This window comes from Synchiropus splendidus, chromosome 2, assembly GCF_027744825.2.
Source record: "Synchiropus splendidus isolate RoL2022-P1 chromosome 2, RoL_Sspl_1.0, whole genome shotgun sequence".
Taxonomy (NCBI): Eukaryota; Metazoa; Chordata; class Actinopteri; order Syngnathiformes; family Callionymidae; genus Synchiropus; species Synchiropus splendidus.
The window spans coordinates 33,868,611-33,889,848 of NC_071335.1; the positions used below are offsets into that span (position 1 = coordinate 33,868,611).

Consider the following 21,238-nt stretch of genomic DNA (forward strand, 5'->3'; position numbering starts at 1 on the left):
GGTGAAAACAGTATGTATTCAGAGTCGGTGTCACTTGAGTGACGGACAAAGATTAATGCAGTTGAAGATGAGAGTGCAGGAAGGCTGGAAGAGTTGTGATGATTAATGGTTTAGACCAGGGGTCTCAAACTCGCAGCCCGTGGCCCATTTGTGGCCCACAGGATGCAGTTCTGCGACCAGCCACTAGTTGTACAATTATAGCTTGGGTGTGGCCCCAACAGGACACTCCCTCTTTGTCCAAAGCCAGATGGTTAGTGAACAATGTGAAGGTGAACTTGAACTGAAGGTGCATACAGCGCGAAGACATGTGACATTTGTGGGGGTGACTTGTTGTCGTGAACATGATATGTGGTGCTAGGGTTAGGGTCTCTTTTATTGTTATCAAACACATTTACCATAACACTGATTTAAAAACAACCGCATTTCTGACACAAATAAATAGTACCTCAATGTAAATGTTCAAAATGGCTTTATTTACATGCTAAAGGAGGAACTGAGAGGCCAACGATGTGCAGCGAAAACTAACAGACCCTTCACTTCACTCGTCCCTCGCCAAGACTTTGCCTCTAGCTGAGATTGAGGTTTTGAGGGAAATCATTTCCCAATACCCAAAAAGCTCCAAATTGTTAAATGATATTCATTATGAGATGCTTATCTTTAAGTTTGACCTGTTTAATCCAACCTTTGTACTGGCAGGTTATTACTGGAAGGAAGTCGACATTTAATTCAATAATTTACCAACATTGTCGCAACAGATATGGTTGTTTAGATGGTTGTCAGCCAGGTTACGGGAAAGGTGAAGTTGTGAAGCGAAACTGCCACACCGAAGTTTCACTCTCGTCCCTGAAAGTAGCTGGTCGGGTGACTGGACGACCCAGGTGTTGGTCAGGACTCACTAGCAGCAGGATAGCGTCCCCTGGACTCACACATATGCAGGTACAAAACAGACAGGAGAAAAGTGATGTGTCACAAAAGATATTTGTGAATTCACACTGTTATTATGGTTGTTGTCTGTGTATGAGTGGGAATTATTAGAAAGAGAGGGAAAAGCAACAAGGGCTGCGCATCTGCCTGTGCATATGTATCAACTTGTCATGTTTGACTTACGGCGTCATAAGACTGTGTGACATGTTCAAGATGATGTTCAAGCGAGCTCAACCAGATTAGCTTTTTACGCACCAACCATCTGACTCAACCTTAGCAGGCGATCTAAATTTACACTCCCACTAATGGGGCACAAAGGGTTTCTGTAACCAGCACAAATGTAATTTTGTGTCATGGGAGTTTCTTTCGGTGTCCACGGCCCCGATAGTCCAATTAAACAATGGCTGAATGGCCTTTGTAAAAATGTGGTGTAGAGCAGCAGCTGCAGACGCCACAAAAGCAAGTCATGGAAGGAGGAGAGTCTTTTACAGACCACTGCAGATGAGAATGTGTGGCACTGGTTCGGCCCAAAGAATGAGGAAGTTTAACAGAAAAGTGGAAACACTTCGATCATAGCTTCCAGCCAAATGATCTGGACTTGTTGGGGTGTGATGATGGATGATGACCTGACATGTCATTCTATCATGACGTTCATTCTACCTGAGTTTATGTAAAGATAAGTAGAACTGAACTTTCAGTCCGATATACTCCACTGGGCAGCACTAATGTCCTCCATTATCAGAGGCAGAGAAGGGCCATAATCCGCTCACATCCTGCCCATCCATCTCGGCTGCTTAGTAACATTGTTATCCAAGGGCGTGGCCTGAAACCAAACAGTGTGAGGAGGCAATATCTCTAAAGCTCGACTCACTGCAAATGCACCTTGTGGCCAAAACAGCTGCACACACTTCCCGAGCCTGCAAACCACAAACCAAAACAGATCGACACACACACGCTAACAAAGAAGAGCAGGTGCCAAGCAGGCGGATGCCGTCGAACACAAGTACATGTTTCCTGATCCTCTCACATCAAACGTGTGCACCGCACTTTATCCAAAAGGCCAGAACTATAAAGCCACTCAATAATGAAGTCAGGTCACGGTGGATCAGGGAGTTCAGTCATGCATACACTTTGAGAGCATTTCCCCCCCCCGAGCTGTACATAATGTATGATGATATTAAGAGTAACGAAGGAGAAGAAGAGCTGCATCAGCTGACAGGGAGGGTCGATAAACAGGAAATGAGCTCACCCCGCGAGCCTTCAGAGATTCGGGGTTGAACACTCGGGGCTTTCCCAGTATCCTGAAAGGTGCTTTGAATTAAACCAAGCGACCAGTGCGCGACGCGAAATCCCAAATGTTGTAGAAAGAGCACAACAAAGCTCAAGACTCTCTCTGCTCATGTGTAATAAGGCAGCTCAGGAGTCCCTCTACTGAAGTGAGACGCGCATCCAAGCACAAAAATGATTCAGATCCAATACATAAACCAAGATGAAATATTGTCCACAAAAACACCATAAAAGGGTGGACATGATCTCACAGCACATCTATGTATGCCTTTAGTGTAAAACAACCCAATGAAGTCTACACTAAAATACACCGTAGACACTTTAATATCAGTCTCAATTCAAATGCATTGTAGAAATGCATGAGCACAAGATGAGATGTCAAGGGCCTTAGACGTAAAAAAAACGTCTTTAGAGTTATTGTTTATGCACTTCACAATTAATTTCATATCAGTATATACGGCTTTGCAGGGCAGACATTACAAAGGGAGCACAAAGGGAGTGACAATGTTCTCGTCCAAAAGGCACCTTTAGATATCGGACGCTTGGGAGTAGGAAGAGAAATAAGGGCTTAGGGACCCATCTTCCCAGTAAAAGAGACTTTTACTAAGTGCTTTTTAAGTGTATCCCATTACGCTGTCACTCAAATGCACCCAGCAAGACTCATAGCAAGACAAAAGAAAATGCAAACAGACATTAAAAAAAAGGAAGACAAGAACATCTTCAGGAGACAGAGATGCTGGTGGTGTTTTTGGAGTATTATTTTTGACAGTCAACTCCAGTCAGTACCATTAAAGCTATCTTGTTCATCCAAACCCAGTTGATGTGTGCCCTAGAATTTGGACCCCTGCATCCACAAAGTCACCTTTCTGGATATCCCAAAAAACAAGACATTAAAAATATCAGCAGCAATATCATGTATCCTTTGTGTAGACCACTTGTCCAACAAATGCTGCGTTATATTGAAAAGTTCCATTCATTTTCGGAGAAGTGACAAGCCCCCCCCCCCGTCAGTGTCATGTGCCACTCATAGAAGTTCAAAACAGGGAGGTCGTTGGCAGCATTTTTCACAGTCTGGACCCAAGGACACCGCTCAAGTGAAGATATCCCAACGGTGAAGAGTCTCTTGAGGTCACAGAGGGTCAGCCTAGTTCACCAGCAGCACGTCTTCGTATGTTGTTGTTCTGGGAAAATATGAAAAGTTGACATTAGTTAAGTCAGCTTTGAATTCTTCAGTATTTTAAAGAGGACATGTTGAGCAAAAACCAGCACATGACGACTTTATGACCTAGTTAGTGACATACTCATTCCGCTAGATGGCGGTGTTTCTCCTTCAGTGTTTAATTCTCGTGTGGCAACACAACATTATAAGTGTGTTTGAATTACGATCTATTGCATCACGTGGAATTGCTCCCACCTGTCACAGCAGCAGAAGATGGAACAAGGTGAGGTTTCCAGTCCCCGAAACTTCCCAGAGCTTGGTGCATCTGTGCACTCAGCGATGAAGGCGTGAAGATCGGTGATGTGTACAGGTTCTTGGGTTTGATGCTGGAAAATATATTGAAAAACATCCGTTTTTATTGGATAAACAGATAGCTTGTTGAACTTGCCATGTGATTAAGTGACAAATGATGTGATGGAGCTCCCACCTTGATGGTCTCGTAGGCTCCCGTGATGAGAGCGATGAACAGTGACAGCACCATGTAGATGAAGAGGGAGATGAAGGTGTAGAGGTAGACCTGGCTGAAGAGCCACACTAGAGTGCTGCTCTCCTGCATTTCTGAGAAGGTGACGTACATGTCATCTCCATTGATGAGGGAGAAGAGGCACTCGGACACCATGGACAGGGAGCGGAACTGAGGGACACAAAACAAGCAGAGCCTGTTTACATCACACACAAGTTTCATCAGTGAGCCTGAGAAGATTCACTATGGAGGAAATAGAAAATACTTCTTTGAAATGGTGCCAACAGTTTGATTTAACATAAAAAAATGTTATTTATTATTTTACCTTGACATGATAGGGTCCCAGAACGATCCATCCGCAGAAGCAGTAGCCCAAATAAATGACGGCGACGCAGCAACAGAACCGGATGACGTTCGGGAACGCGGCTCGGAGAGTCACGATCAGAATCTACACGGGTCACAGAAAGAGCCATAAATAAAGATGCAGTAAGGTTTCAAGTGAAACCAAAGTGATGGAGAATTCAAAATGAGGTCTGCGTGAAACCTACGTTGTATTTCTGGAAAAATGTGAGGTACCGAATGACCCCCACCCACACCAGGAGCGTGGAAGTACCAAGGAGGATGCCGCACAGATCATACGAGGACATATTCTGGAGACAAGAGGTCATGTTTGTCAGTAAAGATAAGAGCTCAGAATATGTTCATTCTCAACCGCCGAAAAAGCCAAATGAAGTTCCTTCATATTCTTAAGCTGTAAAAGTAGCTGGACTCATGCTGAATGAATGATGAAACCAGACTCACCTTCGATTCAATGCCAATTTTGATGATGGTGCCGATGATGGTGAGGATGTCGCTGATGATGAGGAGAATGTACCAGCCATTGATGAACTCCAGGCGGTCGGACCAGCAAACGTTGCGGTTTAGGTTCTCCTTAAAGAACTGGACAAACTCCTAAGAAAAACAGTGCATAAGAGGGATGGGAAATGTTATGCATGTCAATTGCATATACTTTGAGCTATTGGGTTTCAAACAGAAAATCTGAGTCTGTTGGTCAAATATAGCAGCACCATCTACACCAGTGCTGGGCAACTCAATGTCCAAAGGAGCCACATTAAACTGTACAGTATGCTCTAATTCTTGTGAAGGGCCTTTGAGCCAAAAAGCAGAAGGACCGGAGAAAGAGTCTAAAATGTAAAGAGGAACCAATCTGGCAATTTGAGCATCTTTTATACAAGACATTGGACCCCTATGGAACACATCAGTATGTGTTGGTTTGCACAGAACTCTATATGATTTTAAATATTTACATTAGAAAATGTGCATAAGCCCCGCCCATCGAAAACTCTTCAGTTCCTGCGAGGTAAAATCCTTTCATTGCACTCTTAAACACCACATAAAAACATTTGAAGGTAAAATGTCTCGCAGCCAAAACCCCACTTCCGCATCTGCCTGCGATGACATTGAGATTACTTCTCCTAAGGAGTGTGTTGTTCATGCGCAGATGTGACTTGTGTTAAGATCATAACAATGCGAAAAACTGAACTAACTCAATTGAATCTTTCTGATCTGATGCAAAGCATGGAATATAACTCTTTGCTAAGTATGCTATGAGTCGTATTTAAAAAAGTTCTTCTGTAGTTGGACCTCATGTGTTCTGCACTCTGCCTATGTCTGATCCACCCCATAGACTTGAACTCAGGTCACCTGTTGCAACACGATGCCTCTGAGAATGGAACGTCCACACAGCACCAACGATAACAAGCACAACAGCGCCACCACCACGTCAAACGACACACGGGTGTAATTCTCAGCTGGAAAGAGATGATAAAAAAAATCAGCTTGAGTCACTTAAGACCATTAACCTTGTGCAGCACATGCCCACCCTGTCCAGAGACACTGGGGTCTTTACACTCCTTTATGGATGCCTGGTTTTCCAGGTGGATCTTCACCATGCCACTGTGTGCCCTGTTGTCCAGCACAATCTGGGATCAAGAACGGGGGCAGTTGAGACACAACAAAATCATAAAACAATATCAATCTTTATTTACAGAGCACTTTGAACAGCTACAAAATGAACTAAGAAGACATATACACCACACCCTATCCAATGGCACAATTCACCAACCAGATATTGATCATAAAATAATAAACTGATGCCTTAATGAGAGCAGAACCCAGAAAACACTATATTATGACTGACCACCGTGGAAATGCAGAAAGGATCGAGCAAGAAAACAAAAAGTTCAGTAAATAGACGAGTGATTAATTATAAAAAGTGATTTAAAAAAATAAAATATAAAGGCCACAGATAAGCTAAAGGTCACAAATTAAAGGTTGGTTTTACTTTCATATCCTTGAAGAAAATGGCAGAATTATCTCCCACAGAAAGAAGCTTACTAACCGTGATGTGGAAAGTGTAACAGTCTGGAATCTCATTGTTGATGATGGTCTGAAGGTTGATGGCCTTCAGCTGGAAGTCTATGGTGACATTAATAAACCTGACAGGAGGAAGCACATATCTTCATTAGAGAGCCAGACAGAGATCACAAGAGATATGTTGTGCAACACGAGCGTCTGAGTGACAACTATTGAAAACGATGCCACGATATAAACAAAACCCTGTGCCAGTCTGTTTGTAACAACCGACCGTGTCCTCGAAAGCATGCGTGCGTGCAAAGCTGAGATAAGTAAATCGTTGAATGTCTTGAGATTCCCAGATAATCTCTCGGAAGGAAGCCAAACCAGGAGAGTCTGACGGCATGTGAAAAATGAAGCCTTACTTGTGGAACTTGAGGGTAAAGTTCTTGTAGCTGCTAGCTTGCAGATTTGGAGGGACCTCCAGGGGGTTTACACCGACGCACTCTGCAAAGGTTTAGAATGCATTGATATAACAGGCATTTGTTTATGTCATGCTGCAGGTCTAGTAGTTGCTGACCTGTAACTAACAACCTACTTTCCGAAGTGAAGTTGAGAGTGTAACCTTAGTTGACCAACTTATTAAAATGCATGGGATACTTGCATATGAAGAAAACAAAGGACATTAACCTCACAGTAATTTTCTCATTTATTCTTATTATTCACCTCGTATGTGAAGATGAGAATCTGCCTGTCACACGTGTCGTGTTTTCATTGATACCCTCTGGTGGGTAACTTATTTCTCAGCCACACAGGACACATGTAGAAGCTACCATGCACACATGCCAGGGGGATAAAAGAAATACATGCTCAAATAGAGATGAAAAAAATGCTAAAAAGACATCAAAATGTATAAATGATGTAAATGCATGGCAAAATCAGTGGTTAGACAAATGGTTATTTGGTAGAAAATGAGTGGCTTGATGGGGGTATTTTGGATCAATTCAGTGTTTTCAATGGAGAAAATGCATTTTCAAGAATTACGAATAAGAAGAAAGAAGATTGGTGACAGATGAGTTGAAAACTAAAGGTTGACTCCATAAAGTGCTAAAAAAAACAATTTTAAGTCTTGAAATGAAATAAAACAAGAGTTGAAGAGCTTGAAAATGGAGACAACCCACACCTCATGGGATTCAAAAAGTGAGAGGTAGAATGAGACATCCAATAAAAATAAAAAAAAAAATGGCACAATGTGATTGTCATTGATGAAAAATTGGTTGGGTCTTTAGATTTAACTCATTCATTTCCATTTGATTCATATTGCTTGATGGGAGAGGCCTGGATAAAAGGCAAATCTAATAAACCAGAGGAGAGATTATGGATGATTATATTATTGTGCTGAAAGAGTGTATTCAAATAGATGAGACCAATAAGAAGTTATTAAAAAAATGTTTATTCATTTTTTTCGATAGCCATTAGTGTGTTGGATGAATTCATTTACATTGCCCCAAATATAAGTAAGGTCATCATGGGTCAAATTCTAAGATCATTATAAAACAGATGCAGAATCCTGACACAGAAAAAAGTGTAATATTAAATTGAATAAAGAAAATACAGACTCCATATTATCTTTTGAAAAGGATTATGGAAATAATTCTCGAATGTATGAAAAATTATTTTGCTACGATTAGAGAACAAACCTAAGGAAATTTTATATGAAAAATGAGTAGATAAAAAAGGTGCATTTATCAATGATGACAAAAAAAAATTAAACCACACAAATTCATGTTGAGGTCACGTGTACATTTTCGTGATCTGAAGGCATCACGGTGCTAGGTACAGTGTAGATCAAGCCAACATGCACTTTGCAGGCCGTGATGCCTTCAGCGTCATAGCTGGTAGCGGTTTAAAAAATGTCATCAATGCAGAATTCACTTGACGACAAGCTTGAAACACATTCAAAACACATTATATTAAGTGCGAGTGACATACGGTACCTGTGATGATTCGCGGATCTATGTTGAAAGTATCGTTTGCTGGGTCAATGCTCCCCTTCTTGTAGTACTGCTGGCAGAGAGAGAGGGCGCTGCCGTTCACACCAACACCGTAGATGTATGCGTATCGTCCGACTGTGGTTTCCGGTAATGCCAGATACTATGAGGAGAGGAGGGAAGAATTCAGAGGAAAGATGGGGGACACTTTCAAGAGGCTTTTTAATCTGTACTAAAATGCCCCAATATTATACAAAAAAAACAGACTACATTTCTGGAACCAAGAGATTCTGTGCTAACATGATCTGAGGTTCAACCATATGAATCAAAAATCCACCTGGAAACTAATATCACCAATAAAACCCCCAAACATGCATGATCATTCCATTCATTTTCATTCCATACATTTACCTATTGATCTCAAGAGAAACACTCAGTGGGTCCTACCTGCTCTACCGCATAGTTGATGTGTTCATAGACATCATTTTGAGTGTAAACAGCATATGAGGCATCTGAGGACTCGTCATAGTCTTTGAGGAAAAGGTGCCTGAAGGTCATAGTGTTTTCTTCCTTGAAGGTCACCACCACCTGATTACTCAGGCCAAAAAGAACCAGCTACAATAAAGAAGAAGAGGAATATTAATTAATAAAAATGGCCATTCAATACATGTAAACTGAGAATATGAACTTTCAGAAACACGACTGTAACTAATTGGATTTCATTTGAGACCTGACATGTTGAACAGACATGTGGATAACGTGAATGATCCAAAAAAAATAGTATAAGAAAGTAGATCCGAGCGTGAGACACTGACTGATATCACTGGGTTACAGAGCAGAAATGAAACCAGATCAAATCAAACTGAAATTAAAGACGTGTCATGTCCGACTAGAAATCTTCCAAGTTTCTAGCAAAGTAAAACTTGAATGTTCGTGTACAAATAATTTGATGATTTTGATATTCCAGAGCATTCTTGTGCATGTTATAGTGATAAACATCCCACTGTGACAACGATAAACATCAACATCCCATCAAAATCCCTTAATAAAAACGCACCACACAATAGTGAGAAACGACGCACCTGAGCTGTGACAACAACAATCTTGATCAGCTGCAGCATCAGCTTGTAAGGCTTGCGGCCCTTGGCATAAAACTTATCACATGGGCTCATGAAAAAATATTTTAATTTCCTGCGTATCGCCTCCTCTTCCTGATCGGGCCTGAACCAATGTCCTTCGGTCGAGCAGGGAGCCAGATGATTGACATGGTTGTTCCCGTGACTGAGTACATGCCCCTCCGGCTGCTCGCTGTGATCTTTGCTTAAATCCGCTGGCCTGTGCTGAGGTTCCTGGCACGTCCGTTCTGCCTCTGGAAAGAAAGCGGACCACAATCATTTGTCGATACAACAAGAGAGCTCAATGAATAGTAGGAATTGTTAAATGACCTGATAGAGAAAACAATGAATGAGGAAATTAAATGGAGTTACGAAACAATAACCAAAGATCAACAAATCAAACAAACTGTCTGGTAACAGACTGAAAGGCTAAGATCAGCTTTAACAGGTATCACTTCACTTGACAAACAGTCTCCGGATATTTCCTTGATGTAGTAATTCAGGCCTAAACTTTCCACAGTGATGAGTCAAGGGTTCATCTCTCGCATTGACTTCCTGTTTGTGCATTTCATAGTGAAACAGATTTATTATGGAAGTCAACCTACTAATGTAAATTACTTGTAACAGCTATAGTTTATAACACAAAAAAAAAAATCACAATTCACCAGCTCAAACTGTACATGTGCAGTTTGTTTTGGTGACGACAGACTTCCTTTTTCTTTAAAAGCCGCAATAGTGTAGAAATTATGTTATTATGTGTCCCTCGTGATCTCTTCCCAAATGTGTCAAAAAAAAAATTCCAAAGGAAGCTGACCACATGACAAAGACTCGGCTTCATGCTCAGTCTTTGGTGTTGGACTCCCAGACCATGTTAATGAGATGCCAGCAACCCACTTGTGTTAAAGTAAAAACATTTCTCACTCTTCCCTTCCAGGACTCAGCCTCTGAAGATGTGTTTGGTCTAGATTTGAGGTCGGTTTTCTTCAAAACTCTAGAGGAATAACAAGAGCAACAAGGCACCAAGTCTTCTCAGTAGTGATGAGCTGATAAGGCGTCAACGTCCTCATTTTCATAGCTCAGAAGGTGGCGCTCTCAGTTTAACATTTACATGAGGTTTCAGGGAAATTGTTATTTGAAGTCAAAGATTTTGGAGCAGTGCCATCTTGGGCTCTAACAATGAGAACACCGAAAGCTCACCAGCCCATCACTACCTGTCAGTAAGATGTTTCCGGTACAACAAGGAATAGAATGACATGAAACCCAAGACAAATCCATCCAAGTTGACCGAGATCCTCACTATGTGCCAAAGGCCAAACACTCTGCAGGGCAAACTCTTGGTAACAATCCACTTCTAATCTGCAAACAAAAGCCGATGAAAATCCAGAGCACCAACAAATATGCTGTGTTGCTCCTTCCTCACAATATGTACAGTAAACAGAAGATTGGAATAAGTCAACACCAGTATGTAATCAGCACTTTTTTTTTTTCAAGTCTCTCCAGCACCTTGGAGATAACTTCAGGCACAAGTGATCAGACTGCCGGCCGATAAACCTATTCCCAAATAAACATTATTATGCAATGACTAATACAAATACATTTGGTCGCAGATAAAAAAACAACTAAACAGCTAAATAAAAATGACACTACAAACTAAAACTCAGCTTTGGTAAGCATTTTTTACCCAATAGTTCTGGAATTTAGCAACCTGTATGTGAAGTCATTTTCTCCATATTCTGAATACTATTTATAATGTAAATCAAATTTATTTTGCTTGGTGGTTGCAGTTTATTCACTTGCATTTTTGCCAGCTACTAACATTTTGTCATTTCTCGTCACATTACTTATTCAAATGAGGCAGAATGTAGTAATAAAAAAATCCGAATCAATACTTGAACATATAGAAGTTATTGACCTCTTGCTTGCTGCATTTTAGTGAACATGAGTGACTTCTTGAATTTATTATCATAACTTCATTCAGTCTTCTTACTATTCACGGACTCTTGTCTCTTGCCTTTGTTTGTTGAGCACTCTTTATTATTCTCCTGTGATGAGACCTTGATATGAGTTTCCTACAGTTATTAGCTTCATTATACAGAACTGTAACAAAATAATGGAAACACCAAGGTGTTTCCATTATTTTGTCCAACCCCTGTATATTTAGAGGTAGCCTCAAACTTTTCCAAGGGATTGATGCTGTCATTGAACTGAGTTTGTATTTTGTAAAAACCCCTTTTCAAGACCACATAAAGATCACACATCACCCATTTTCTGAAACTATATTTCCATAATGGAGCCATTCTTATAGGTGGTGTGCAGGAGCCACGGCTGGCTTTACATCTCAATCACCTTGCTGAATTGAACGACAAGGAACAAGGAAAACAGAATAAAGGTAGAAAGGTTACAGGAGGGCAGACATAGTTTAGCTGGTGTTGTATTTTAAAATGCTGATGTCTAGCTAAAGCTCGCACATCTGTCCAGTGGCTTCGTTTGTCAGCAGTTTGTACGTTGAGCTTTCACATGTGAAACATAGATGTGGCGTCTTTCAACATCTGTGTTCCCTCAAGGCCTCACATGACACATGACACAGAAGCAGAGTAAACATTTTGATGATGCACATAATTCACAAAAAAGAGCTGTTTTTTTCCTTAACCCACGTCACCATTTTTTTAATTACTCAAATGTATACGATGTGATAATACAAAAAAAAAGCAAAACATTAGTTAAATGTATACAATGTAATAATACAAAAAAATGCAAAACAACTATGCAATTTTGTTGTTTGATATAATAATAGAATCACCAGACAAAGCCAGTCAGTGTCAGATCTTGCATTCAAACTAAAGAAAAAGCCACAGTCAGCTGGTTTTGGATTAATACGCATCACATGTCTGAAGTAACAACCAGCACAAGCTGAAATGGTGCGAGCAGAGTTTTAAAAGGGAGAAGTAAAGTCAGGGTCTTCCACACAGAACTAGGTCACCATAGCTTACAGGGTGTGATGGAACACTGAACATGGAGAAAGCTGGAGGGATCATTCCTTTTGTTTTTACAACTTCGAACCGCACAACACAACTGCTACACACCATTACACAATGTTAACAACAGAAAGAAAATCAGAAATCTATCTGGGGATAATCTCAAGCATTTACAATTTATATTTTCGGTCTATTTCTGTTACAGCATTTTATTCATAATTATTAAGCATAATGTACTCACTGAGTCACACTTTAAAAAAGTTGCAGGACTGTCACCAGCCCAACCCCATATTTAAAGCGCCTGAATTGCTCGAGCTGCAAACACCACTTATTGGTTTGAGGTTTTCTGTCTACTTTGACCAGGAGGCTTTGCTGCAAGTAGAGTGACAGTATCTAAATGAATTTGGCTAAAAACACGACGTCTGGTTTTGACAAAGATTGCGTGCAGAGGTGACATGAGAATGACAGCTGGAGGAATCCACACACTTAACATTTCATAGGAAAAAAAGGTGCGACTGTAAACATATCTCTGATCAAAGCACCGTGTCGATAGCCTGGGGAGATAAAACGGAAATTGGGTCCTTTTCTTGACAGTGCTGTCAGTTTGACGCGTCAAATCAAACTGAAAGAGTCTGCAAAAACAACTGGATTTTCCAGTTCATGGTGATATGGCAATGGCAAAACCCTGACATTTAAAAAAGCATATATAACTGTCTGAATTCAACAAGATGCCTGACACTTATTAACCCAAATCTTCTAAATATCACTGAGTAACAGGAAACGACTGAAAAGGATAAGCGGATAAAATAAATGTTTTCAAGTAACTGTAGCAATAAAAACATACACCGTTGCTTTATGCTTTGTCCATAGTTTCCTCTCGTTAACGTTTGATCCTTTTTCATCTCTATCTGTCAAGGTTAAGTATAAGACAAATACAAGAGAAGTTATTCGACATATTACTAATTTATTGCTGTTTATTTTGAAGGAGAAAAATACGACGCCATAAATCAAGTTTGCCATAGTGTTAATAGCTTTTGTGCATCCCGAAAATGTTAAGTGAAAACATATGTTGTATAGTCTACTGGTGTTAAAACACTGTCAAGCTAATTATTATTGAAACTACTAACTAACTAAACATAACAATGAGTGTTCAACGACAGACCAGACACAACAAAGAGAAAGTAGCGGTTGTGATAACATCAGAAAAGATGCAAGTTAATGTCTGAAAAGGTCAAATACCTGGACAATTTCCAGTCGTGGCCATGTTTGACGTTTTCTCACAACCAACAAGTTAACTTGAGGGCTGTAACTTGGCCAAAAAATACTGTCTTTGGTGAAGTCTCGCCGGCGAGCAGCCTCCGGACAAGTCAGCCGACAAGTTGTTGTTGAAACTCTCCTCTTCCGGTTTCGGAGTCATGTGACCGTAGCTCCACGTGAACAGTCAGTCAGCGATGTGCTCCTGAAAGATCGTCAAAAGAACGATTTCAAATGTTGAAATTAGTCCACATTTTAAACTATATAAGTTTGAAAATTATTATTTTAAAAGTATGTTCAGAACAGACTGGGATGAAACTGTAGGCGTCGTCGTCGTCGTAGTAGTAGTAGTAATAATAATAATAATAATAATAATAATAATAATAATAATAATAATATATATATATATATATACATATATATATATATATATATATATATATATATATAATTTTGTTTTGCGTGTGTGGTGTGTATGTGTGCATTCTACACCAGCTATTTGGCAGTGGGGAGAAGATAAGCTATCAGAGACTAAATCAACATTTGCAGGGGTCGTTGTACAGACAGTGCTGCTCCTCCTCTTCCGAGCAGAAAACAGACTTCACAAAGACCGTGACCATATTTTCAGAACACCTGCCTGAACACCACTCTTCGTATAAGTAAAAGCAAGACTACAAAAAGTTTCCAAAAAGAATTTGGAACATGGATTGTTCTCACCTTCGGCTACTGAGTTTCGCTTCCGTCGTCATTGTTTCAGTCTTCAGCAGACCGACAAGTAAGTGTAGTGGATCATTGTTGAGCATAAATAGTCCATGGATTATACTGAATGTTATCAAAGCCTACTTCATTATGATTATGTGTCATTACATTTGTCAGTCAAAACCTTGTGAACAGGAACTTAAAATTGAGTTATTATAAAAGAAACAATGACAAAAATCTGATCCAAAAACTAATGTTTTAAGCAGTAAATTAAACTATGATTCGTAAATCAAATTATTAAGACAAAACTAAAGAATTATCGATAAGACGCACATTGTGCAAGTTGCAAAACATTCTGAATCATAGTACAAAGTCTAGAAGGAGGTGAATCAGAAAGGAGGATGCGGTAAATACACAGGTAAATATTGTGAATGAATCAAAGTCTGGGTTCTTCTCAGGACAGCCAATTATAATTTTAGTTACATTTAGAATAGATACTAAATGTCTGATCAATTTGCCATTTATCGCGAGCATTAGTTGAGATTAAAAATTGATATCGACTGAGAGCTCTAGTTGCAGCATTATTTTGAAGATGACTTCATGTCTTCCATCTTTCCCGCTTACAGATGTCCACCTCCGTAACATGCACAGCTTCATAACTGCGGTGGAACAGCTTGAAGGTTCCAACCCTGGTCTGACCCCGCTGGCTCTGGTCAGGGCTCTTAGGAAGACCGCTGGTCACGATGACGCCATGACAATGCATTGCCTGGGTGCATCTAACAATCTAAGTGATGCCGAAGTCCTAGAAACGGCGATTCTAAATGCCTCGTCCTTTAGCTTTTTCGACAAAGCTATTCACCATCTTGTGACGGATTATGGTGAGGAGCGAGGCGTGGTCCTGGCTCCAGATGGCAGTACGGTGGCGCTTGCACCCTTGCTCTTAGGAATAGAAGCCGGGCTCAAAGCAAAGATGGAGGGAACATCACCTGCCTGCTTGTTCCCTCTAACATTAGGTCGAACACTTGGCTTGTCCTTCCTAAGCCTCCAGGACTTCCCACCCTCAAATCGGCTGGGACCTAATGGATGCTGGGACAATGTGGACCACCCTAGAATGTTCAGGCTATCAAGACCCGCCACTCTGGCCACAGATGCTGTGATACATGGAGGCATGGATGGAGCCATTCTAGGCCACGACATTTACCATCTACCTGCTGCTGAAGACCCTCAGCCCCTCAGTCAGGTGCTGAAAGGATACTACAGTTTTGAGATACGAGGAGAGCAGGACTTTGATTTGAATAAGCACATCAGCCCAAGAAGAAGGGAGCTCTCGAGAGCCATTCTGGAGCCCCTGAATCTCCAAGAGGAAGTGATGGAGACGCTCCGATTGGTCTGGAAGTTGGAGAAAACAGAATGGATCGCCTTTGATACCGGAGTTGGGAATTCTGTTAAGGACGGATTGGAGGTTTTTGTGCACAAATACTGGGGTGAGTTTACCGTTGACAATTTCAAAGCAGATATTCCCTCTATTTTCTCTGTAAGGTGTTATTTCAAACATCTGTCTCCATTTTCTGGACTAGACTGCCCACAAATCATCCCTCGCTGTCAATGGGGAGCAAAGCCCCCCAAAGACACCCCTCTGCCGCTGTCGCTGCCCCTCCAGTTCCTCTACATTCATCACACCTACGAACCGTCGTCGCCATGTTTATCATTCGCCACGTGCGCCAGTGACATGAGGTCGATGCAACGCTTTCACCAGGAATACCGAGGTTGGAACGACATTGGATATAGGTAAGTCATTTTTAATTCAACTTTGTCAACCGCGGTTTGTAGGTATGATTTGACACCTCCGAGGCTGCAGCGTGCACTCCAGGGTTTGATGTCCTGTTGTCGGCTGGAGCTGGGACAGGGATGAGGCGAGTCTGGGACAGAGCGTTACTTGGTTTATGACTTTGTCACAGCCAAACTGCACAGAAGCGCACATTCAGAGCTGGACACGCACCGGGCACCTCTTCACTTCTGGAGAGACGTCACTCACTCGGCAACCCCTCCCACATGCAGCGGCCACACACATAGAGGAACAGCGCACCTGCAGCAGACACTCTACATTCACTCCTACAAAAGACTATTTTAAGGCTTGGAACGCATTGTTTCTTTTTCCATTCATTGTAATGGGAAAAATCGATTCAGATTTCGAACAAATCACTTCTGGAACGGCCGTCTGGAACTAAATCAATTATATGTATACTTACAGTACATAACAGAAATAAAGCATTACTGCGTTAATATAAAAGCGTTAATATAACGAAGAGGTTAGTGACATGTGAATACCAAAATGTTATTGTAGAGCGATACGTTTTTGTTTGTTGCAAATCGAAGAAAATGGCGACCACTAGTGGAAGCGAATATATTTTGTTCAATCTGAATTATTAGTATTATTATTATTATGGAAAAATAAAGACAGTCTAATGTAGTCTATTATTATTATTGTTATTGTTACTATTATTATTGTCATTTGTAGTAGTAGTAGTAGTAGTAGTGGCAGCAGCACTGACTGTGATTCACAATGGTTGATGGCTGATCAAACTTAACTTTTGTCTGTGAATGGCAGACACACAATGTGTGTTGAATGCCTAAAAATGCAATTTGGATCTACTTAATATTATTAATAGTATTTAAAGTTGCAACCCAAAAAAGCCTACTGAAACTGTTTTTATTTTATTTTATTCTTTTAGGTTGACTCGATCTGTGAAGGGAAGTATGAGTGCAAACAATGTAAAATACAGGCAATATTATAGATATTTCAGAAAATGTTGAATAGCAAAAAAATACCACGAAATGATTTTTTTGTCTGCGATGCGACGGTTGTTGCAGCTGTGTTGGTCTAAAGCGGCTAATCTATATTACTCTTTAAATCCCTGTGATCGCTGTGCTCGCAGCTTTGTGGTCGGCTCCGATGGCTACATCTACGAGGGTCGAGGTTGGAACACCCTCGGGACGCACACTAGGGGTCGCAACAGCCTCGGATATGGAGTCTCATTCATCGGTAACTACACCGCCTCCCTACCGTCGCGCTACTCCAGGAACCTGCTGCAGAATCACTTCGTCCGGTGCGCGGTGGCCCGAGGAGGCCTCGTTTCCAATTTCACCATTCACGGACACAGACAGGTGGTGAACTACACCAGCTGTCCTGGGGAGGCGCTCTTCTCCGAAATACAGAGGTGGGAGCACTTCAGGGACTGACCGCTTAACCATGAACTGCTGAAAGTCATTAAAATAGAGAGGTTTTTGTCCAGTCAGTTAAATGAGTGTGTATTTCTTCCAATACATTAGCACTTGGACATCAAATGATTATTGTTCAAAACAAAACAAAACAAAACAAAACAAAACAAAACAAAACAAAACAAAACAAAACAAAACAAAACAAAACAAAACAACACTTCTGTCGAAATTACGTTTTATATTTTTTATGATAGACCTGCATGCATTTTATGCACTTTGGGAGACATTAATGAAGAACTGCAATAATATTTAAAAAGAAAATAAAAGCTTGAATTGATTCAATATTTGATTTTTATTTTCATTTAACGGCATGATTGTGACACACTCAAACAGCTATTGCTCTTGGCAAACAAGAATCTATTTATAGAAACAGTATTTATTACATTAGAAAATGAAAACACAAACATCACAACAAAACATTTAATTTTCTAAAAAAAAAATATATATATATACTGCTAATTCTCAGCGGTGTCCGCACTGGTTCAGCTGGTGTTGGAGCAGATCCACCTTGTGCTGGAAGCTGAACAGGCATCGCGGGCAGCGATACGTTCGTTGGCCTCCGTGTTTCCGACTGTGGGTGATGAGGTTGGAGCTCTGACTGAACGCTTTTCCACAAGTGAGGCAGACATGAGGCTTCTCTCCTGGCACGTTAACATCATGGGACACTTTAATGTTTATGGTCTTCATTTGTATTTCAGTTGGAAAAACACATCCTGACGTCACAGACAGTCTGGGGCAAAGAGAAATCCTAATCTATCTGTAACCCCTTCTCAAAATTATATCTAAACTCACAGCTCTAACAAACCTATCACACTGAGAAGGGGGTGGACAGTAGGAAACGTCCCCCACGGGAACTGGGGAAACTCACCGGTGTGCGTGAAGGTGTGCTTCTTCATGTCGGACTTCTGGTGGAAACGTTTGCCGCAGTACTGGCAGGGGTACGGCCGCGTGTCGGAGTGTATGAGCAGATGTGTGGAGAGGGTGGAGGAGCGCTTGAACACTTTGCCGCACACGTTACAGCCAAACACCCGGCCCTGGAGCAGAAGCCAGAACCCTTGTCATGGTCTCAGTCACATGATGGTGATATCTACCGAGGAGAGACTGACCTTCCACCTGCTTGCGGAGTCTGGATGAATTCCGCTCAAGATGGCGTCCACTGGTGACTGACCGCTCCTGTGACACTTGTATAGATGTGACTTTAAAGTGTACGTACTGGAAAACAGCTGCAAATGAACAAAACAAAGCGTATTTCATAAGAGATGCTGTTCTTCGAGAAGAACTTGAGGCGACTTCATATCTATAGATATCTATACAGAAGATCCATGATGACTCAGCAACAGACCACGAGCTCACCTTGTTACAGAGAGGACACTGTTGCCTCGGGCCGCCCTTGCTGCTCTCCATAAACATCTGCTGACCCACAGGTCCCTCTGACTCTCTCTGTGGATATTCTGAAGCCACTGGCATTGAAGAGACGCCGCGAGCGTCTGACCTGACCAGACAGTCAGACTCAGCAGGGCCACACTCTGATATGAACAAGCAAAAGAAAAAAAAACTAAGATCATAAGTATCAAAAATGACAATGTTTGTTTCATTCTTACCACCATAAGGTTTGGGCCCGGCTAGCTGGACCAGCTGGTGGCTGTTAGGCGGAGTGCTCGGTGGGAGAGTCTGATGTGGGCATGCTAGCAGTGTCGCCACGTCGAAGGTTCCCGCCGAGGCGGGCCGCAAGGAACCGTCCCAGGCCCTCTTCTGTGCTTCCACCAATTCCTCAGTCGGCCATTGTTTATTTTCAGGCAACCACCTCAGTCCTCCTCGTTTCACCAGGAAAGAACGGGGCATCGCTTCCTCTCTGCAAAGCCACACACAAGAGAGTTATGAAAAATGCCAACAGAAACCAACCAGCAATGATGAACCAGCAAGAAGGAAGCTACAGCAGACACGTTCGTCTCAAAACAGGTCGGCAAACTGTTTGCGCTCAATACATATGTATAGAAGTTGAGAAAGGAGCACATCTTAAACAAATTATGACATTCACAAGTAAAAAAGGATTAGCTCTGAGCATTTGTAAGTAACTGGTGTTGGTGGAAATATAAGATGATGATTAATAAGTAAGTTTGTTATCCACCAATACGTGAAATAATGCAGAATGTGAAATAAATAAACAAGCAATAATTTGTAAAAAAAAATATATATATATACATACACATATATATATATGTATATATATAAAGTATAACAAATAACTAGGTTAGTTAAGAAAAAAAGAAAGAAGTTAGTGACAAGTAAATAGAAAAATAATTATGTGGATAAATACAGGTAATTTGTTTTTAAGTGTTTTAAATGTTGCAAATCAGCTTTTCAGAATGTTTAAACACTTGAAGAAAATGGCGACCACTAGAGGGAATATATGTGTATAATAAATCCGGGATTATTATTATTATTATTATTGATAATAATAGTAGTAGTAGTAGAAGTGGTTGTAACTGGAAATAACGAAAGAAAAACAAGGAAAATAATATGAAAAGTAGGAAAATAAATTCATTATATAGAGAGGTGAATAGGTAAATGGGACAGAAAGAAAGTGAATATGTTGTAATGCAACAAAGTCAGAAAAAAAGCTCAACTCTGAAGTAAGTTCATTTGTAAAAATAAGCAATAAAGGAAAAGCAAATAAGTCATTGATGTGTATTAATTGAATGGAAAAGGGAAAGTAAAGCTAAAGAGGGGAGTGATAAAAGTGAAGGGAAAGAAAATAAAGGAGGCAAAGCAGGTCTTATTGAATTCAAAAGAGGCGAACTCACCGAAAAACAATCTCTTCAGTCAGGTAGCGCTGTGATCTGTTGATCATCTCAGTGGGTCGGTGTGATGTTTCCTAACTAGGAAGTATGAGTGTGAACTCATATCTCACTCCTACCACTCACACATACACGGAGCCATACGCTGAGCCGTTATGTGCAAACCCAGTTGCAGCATCTGTGGAGCTGCAGGACGAACGGCGGCCATCAGAGGAAGCAGGTGGGCTAGTTTGCTGAGAAGCGGTCATGTCGACACCTGTTGCATCATCGAACAGAACTGGATGGGTTCCACGCGGAAGGGTCTGATGAGCGAAACAGGAAGTGTGAATAAATGTGCTCTGATTTGCGCTGCCACAGAAGGAGACGCAAGTAAGGCTTTAAAACAGATGTGAATGTAAAGCTCCAGTCTGAATTGGTTCAAGGGGAATAAAGAGACAATTTACCACACAATAATAATGCATATTTACTTTAGTCCAAAACATTTTTGACTGTAAAAGTTCATTTTGATGTTTTATTGTATGAATTTAGGTGAAATATATACGTTTTGAAGGGAGTCTCTCAGACCAGCCACAAAATGAGACCTAAACAAGCGAGGGCTATTAATAGCTTCAGACTGCAGAGGCCTCCCCCTCCTGTTGCAATACACTTCTTTGTCTTCGTAACCTGGTCTTTAAATGACAAATAACTTTAAACAAGAAATTCAAATTCCAGGGTTGACAGTTTTACCAGAGGACTCACTCGTGCTGTGAGATCAGACACGGCTGCTGCTGTTTTCCCATGGGTGACATCATCAAGTAAACACGACCAGAACTACACAAAAGTTTAATGCCAAAAGTTTATTTTGTATTATTTATACGATAGAGAATACTGTGATGTCAT

At 40.9% G+C, this 21,238-nt stretch overlaps 3 protein-coding genes across 4 annotated transcripts; 1 reads left to right on the forward strand and 2 right to left on the reverse strand.

Annotated features, from left to right (window-relative positions):
* Nucleotides 1-207: 207 nt before the first annotated feature.
* LOC128753772 (mucolipin-1-like) lies at nucleotides 208-13,714 on the reverse strand. Of its 2 annotated transcripts, XM_053855841.1 has the most exons (14): nucleotides 13,569-13,714; nucleotides 9,322-9,608; nucleotides 8,687-8,854; nucleotides 8,246-8,402; nucleotides 6,674-6,755; nucleotides 6,295-6,391; nucleotides 5,776-5,875; nucleotides 5,598-5,704; nucleotides 4,695-4,844; nucleotides 4,442-4,543; nucleotides 4,219-4,341; nucleotides 3,858-4,064; nucleotides 3,626-3,756; nucleotides 208-3,392 (listed from the first exon to the last, which is right to left on the reverse strand). In XM_053855841.1, the coding sequence occupies exons 1-14, from the start codon at nucleotides 13,591-13,593 to the stop codon at nucleotides 3,356-3,358; spliced, it is 1,773 nt and encodes a 590-aa protein (XP_053711816.1). In that variant the 5' UTR covers nucleotides 13,594-13,714; the 3' UTR covers nucleotides 208-3,355. The 2 variants fall into 2 exon arrangements, with proteins under 2 accessions (XP_053711816.1, XP_053711817.1); XM_053855842.1 differs by lacking the exon at nucleotides 5,598-5,704 and having other exon boundaries at nucleotides 5,756-5,875.
* Nucleotides 13,715-14,182: 468 nt separating this feature from the next.
* Nucleotides 14,183-17,811, forward strand: LOC128753906 (N-acetylmuramoyl-L-alanine amidase-like). Its single transcript, XM_053856091.1, has 4 exons — nucleotides 14,183-14,358; nucleotides 14,909-15,766; nucleotides 15,860-16,070; nucleotides 17,219-17,811. The coding sequence occupies exons 1-4, from the start codon at nucleotides 14,286-14,288 to the stop codon at nucleotides 17,520-17,522; spliced, it is 1,446 nt and encodes a 481-aa protein (XP_053712066.1). The 5' UTR covers nucleotides 14,183-14,285; the 3' UTR covers nucleotides 17,523-17,811.
* Nucleotides 17,812-17,874: 63 nt separating this feature from the next.
* On the reverse strand, nucleotides 17,875-21,153 carry LOC128753907 (zinc finger protein Gfi-1-like). The gene is made up of 6 exons (XM_053856092.1): nucleotides 20,366-21,153; nucleotides 19,163-19,413; nucleotides 18,915-19,087; nucleotides 18,668-18,784; nucleotides 18,430-18,595; nucleotides 17,875-18,202 (listed from the first exon to the last, which is right to left on the reverse strand). The coding sequence occupies exons 1-6, from the start codon at nucleotides 20,410-20,412 to the stop codon at nucleotides 18,024-18,026; spliced, it is 933 nt and encodes a 310-aa protein (XP_053712067.1). The 5' UTR covers nucleotides 20,413-21,153; the 3' UTR covers nucleotides 17,875-18,023.
* Nucleotides 21,154-21,238: the final 85 nt, after the last annotated feature.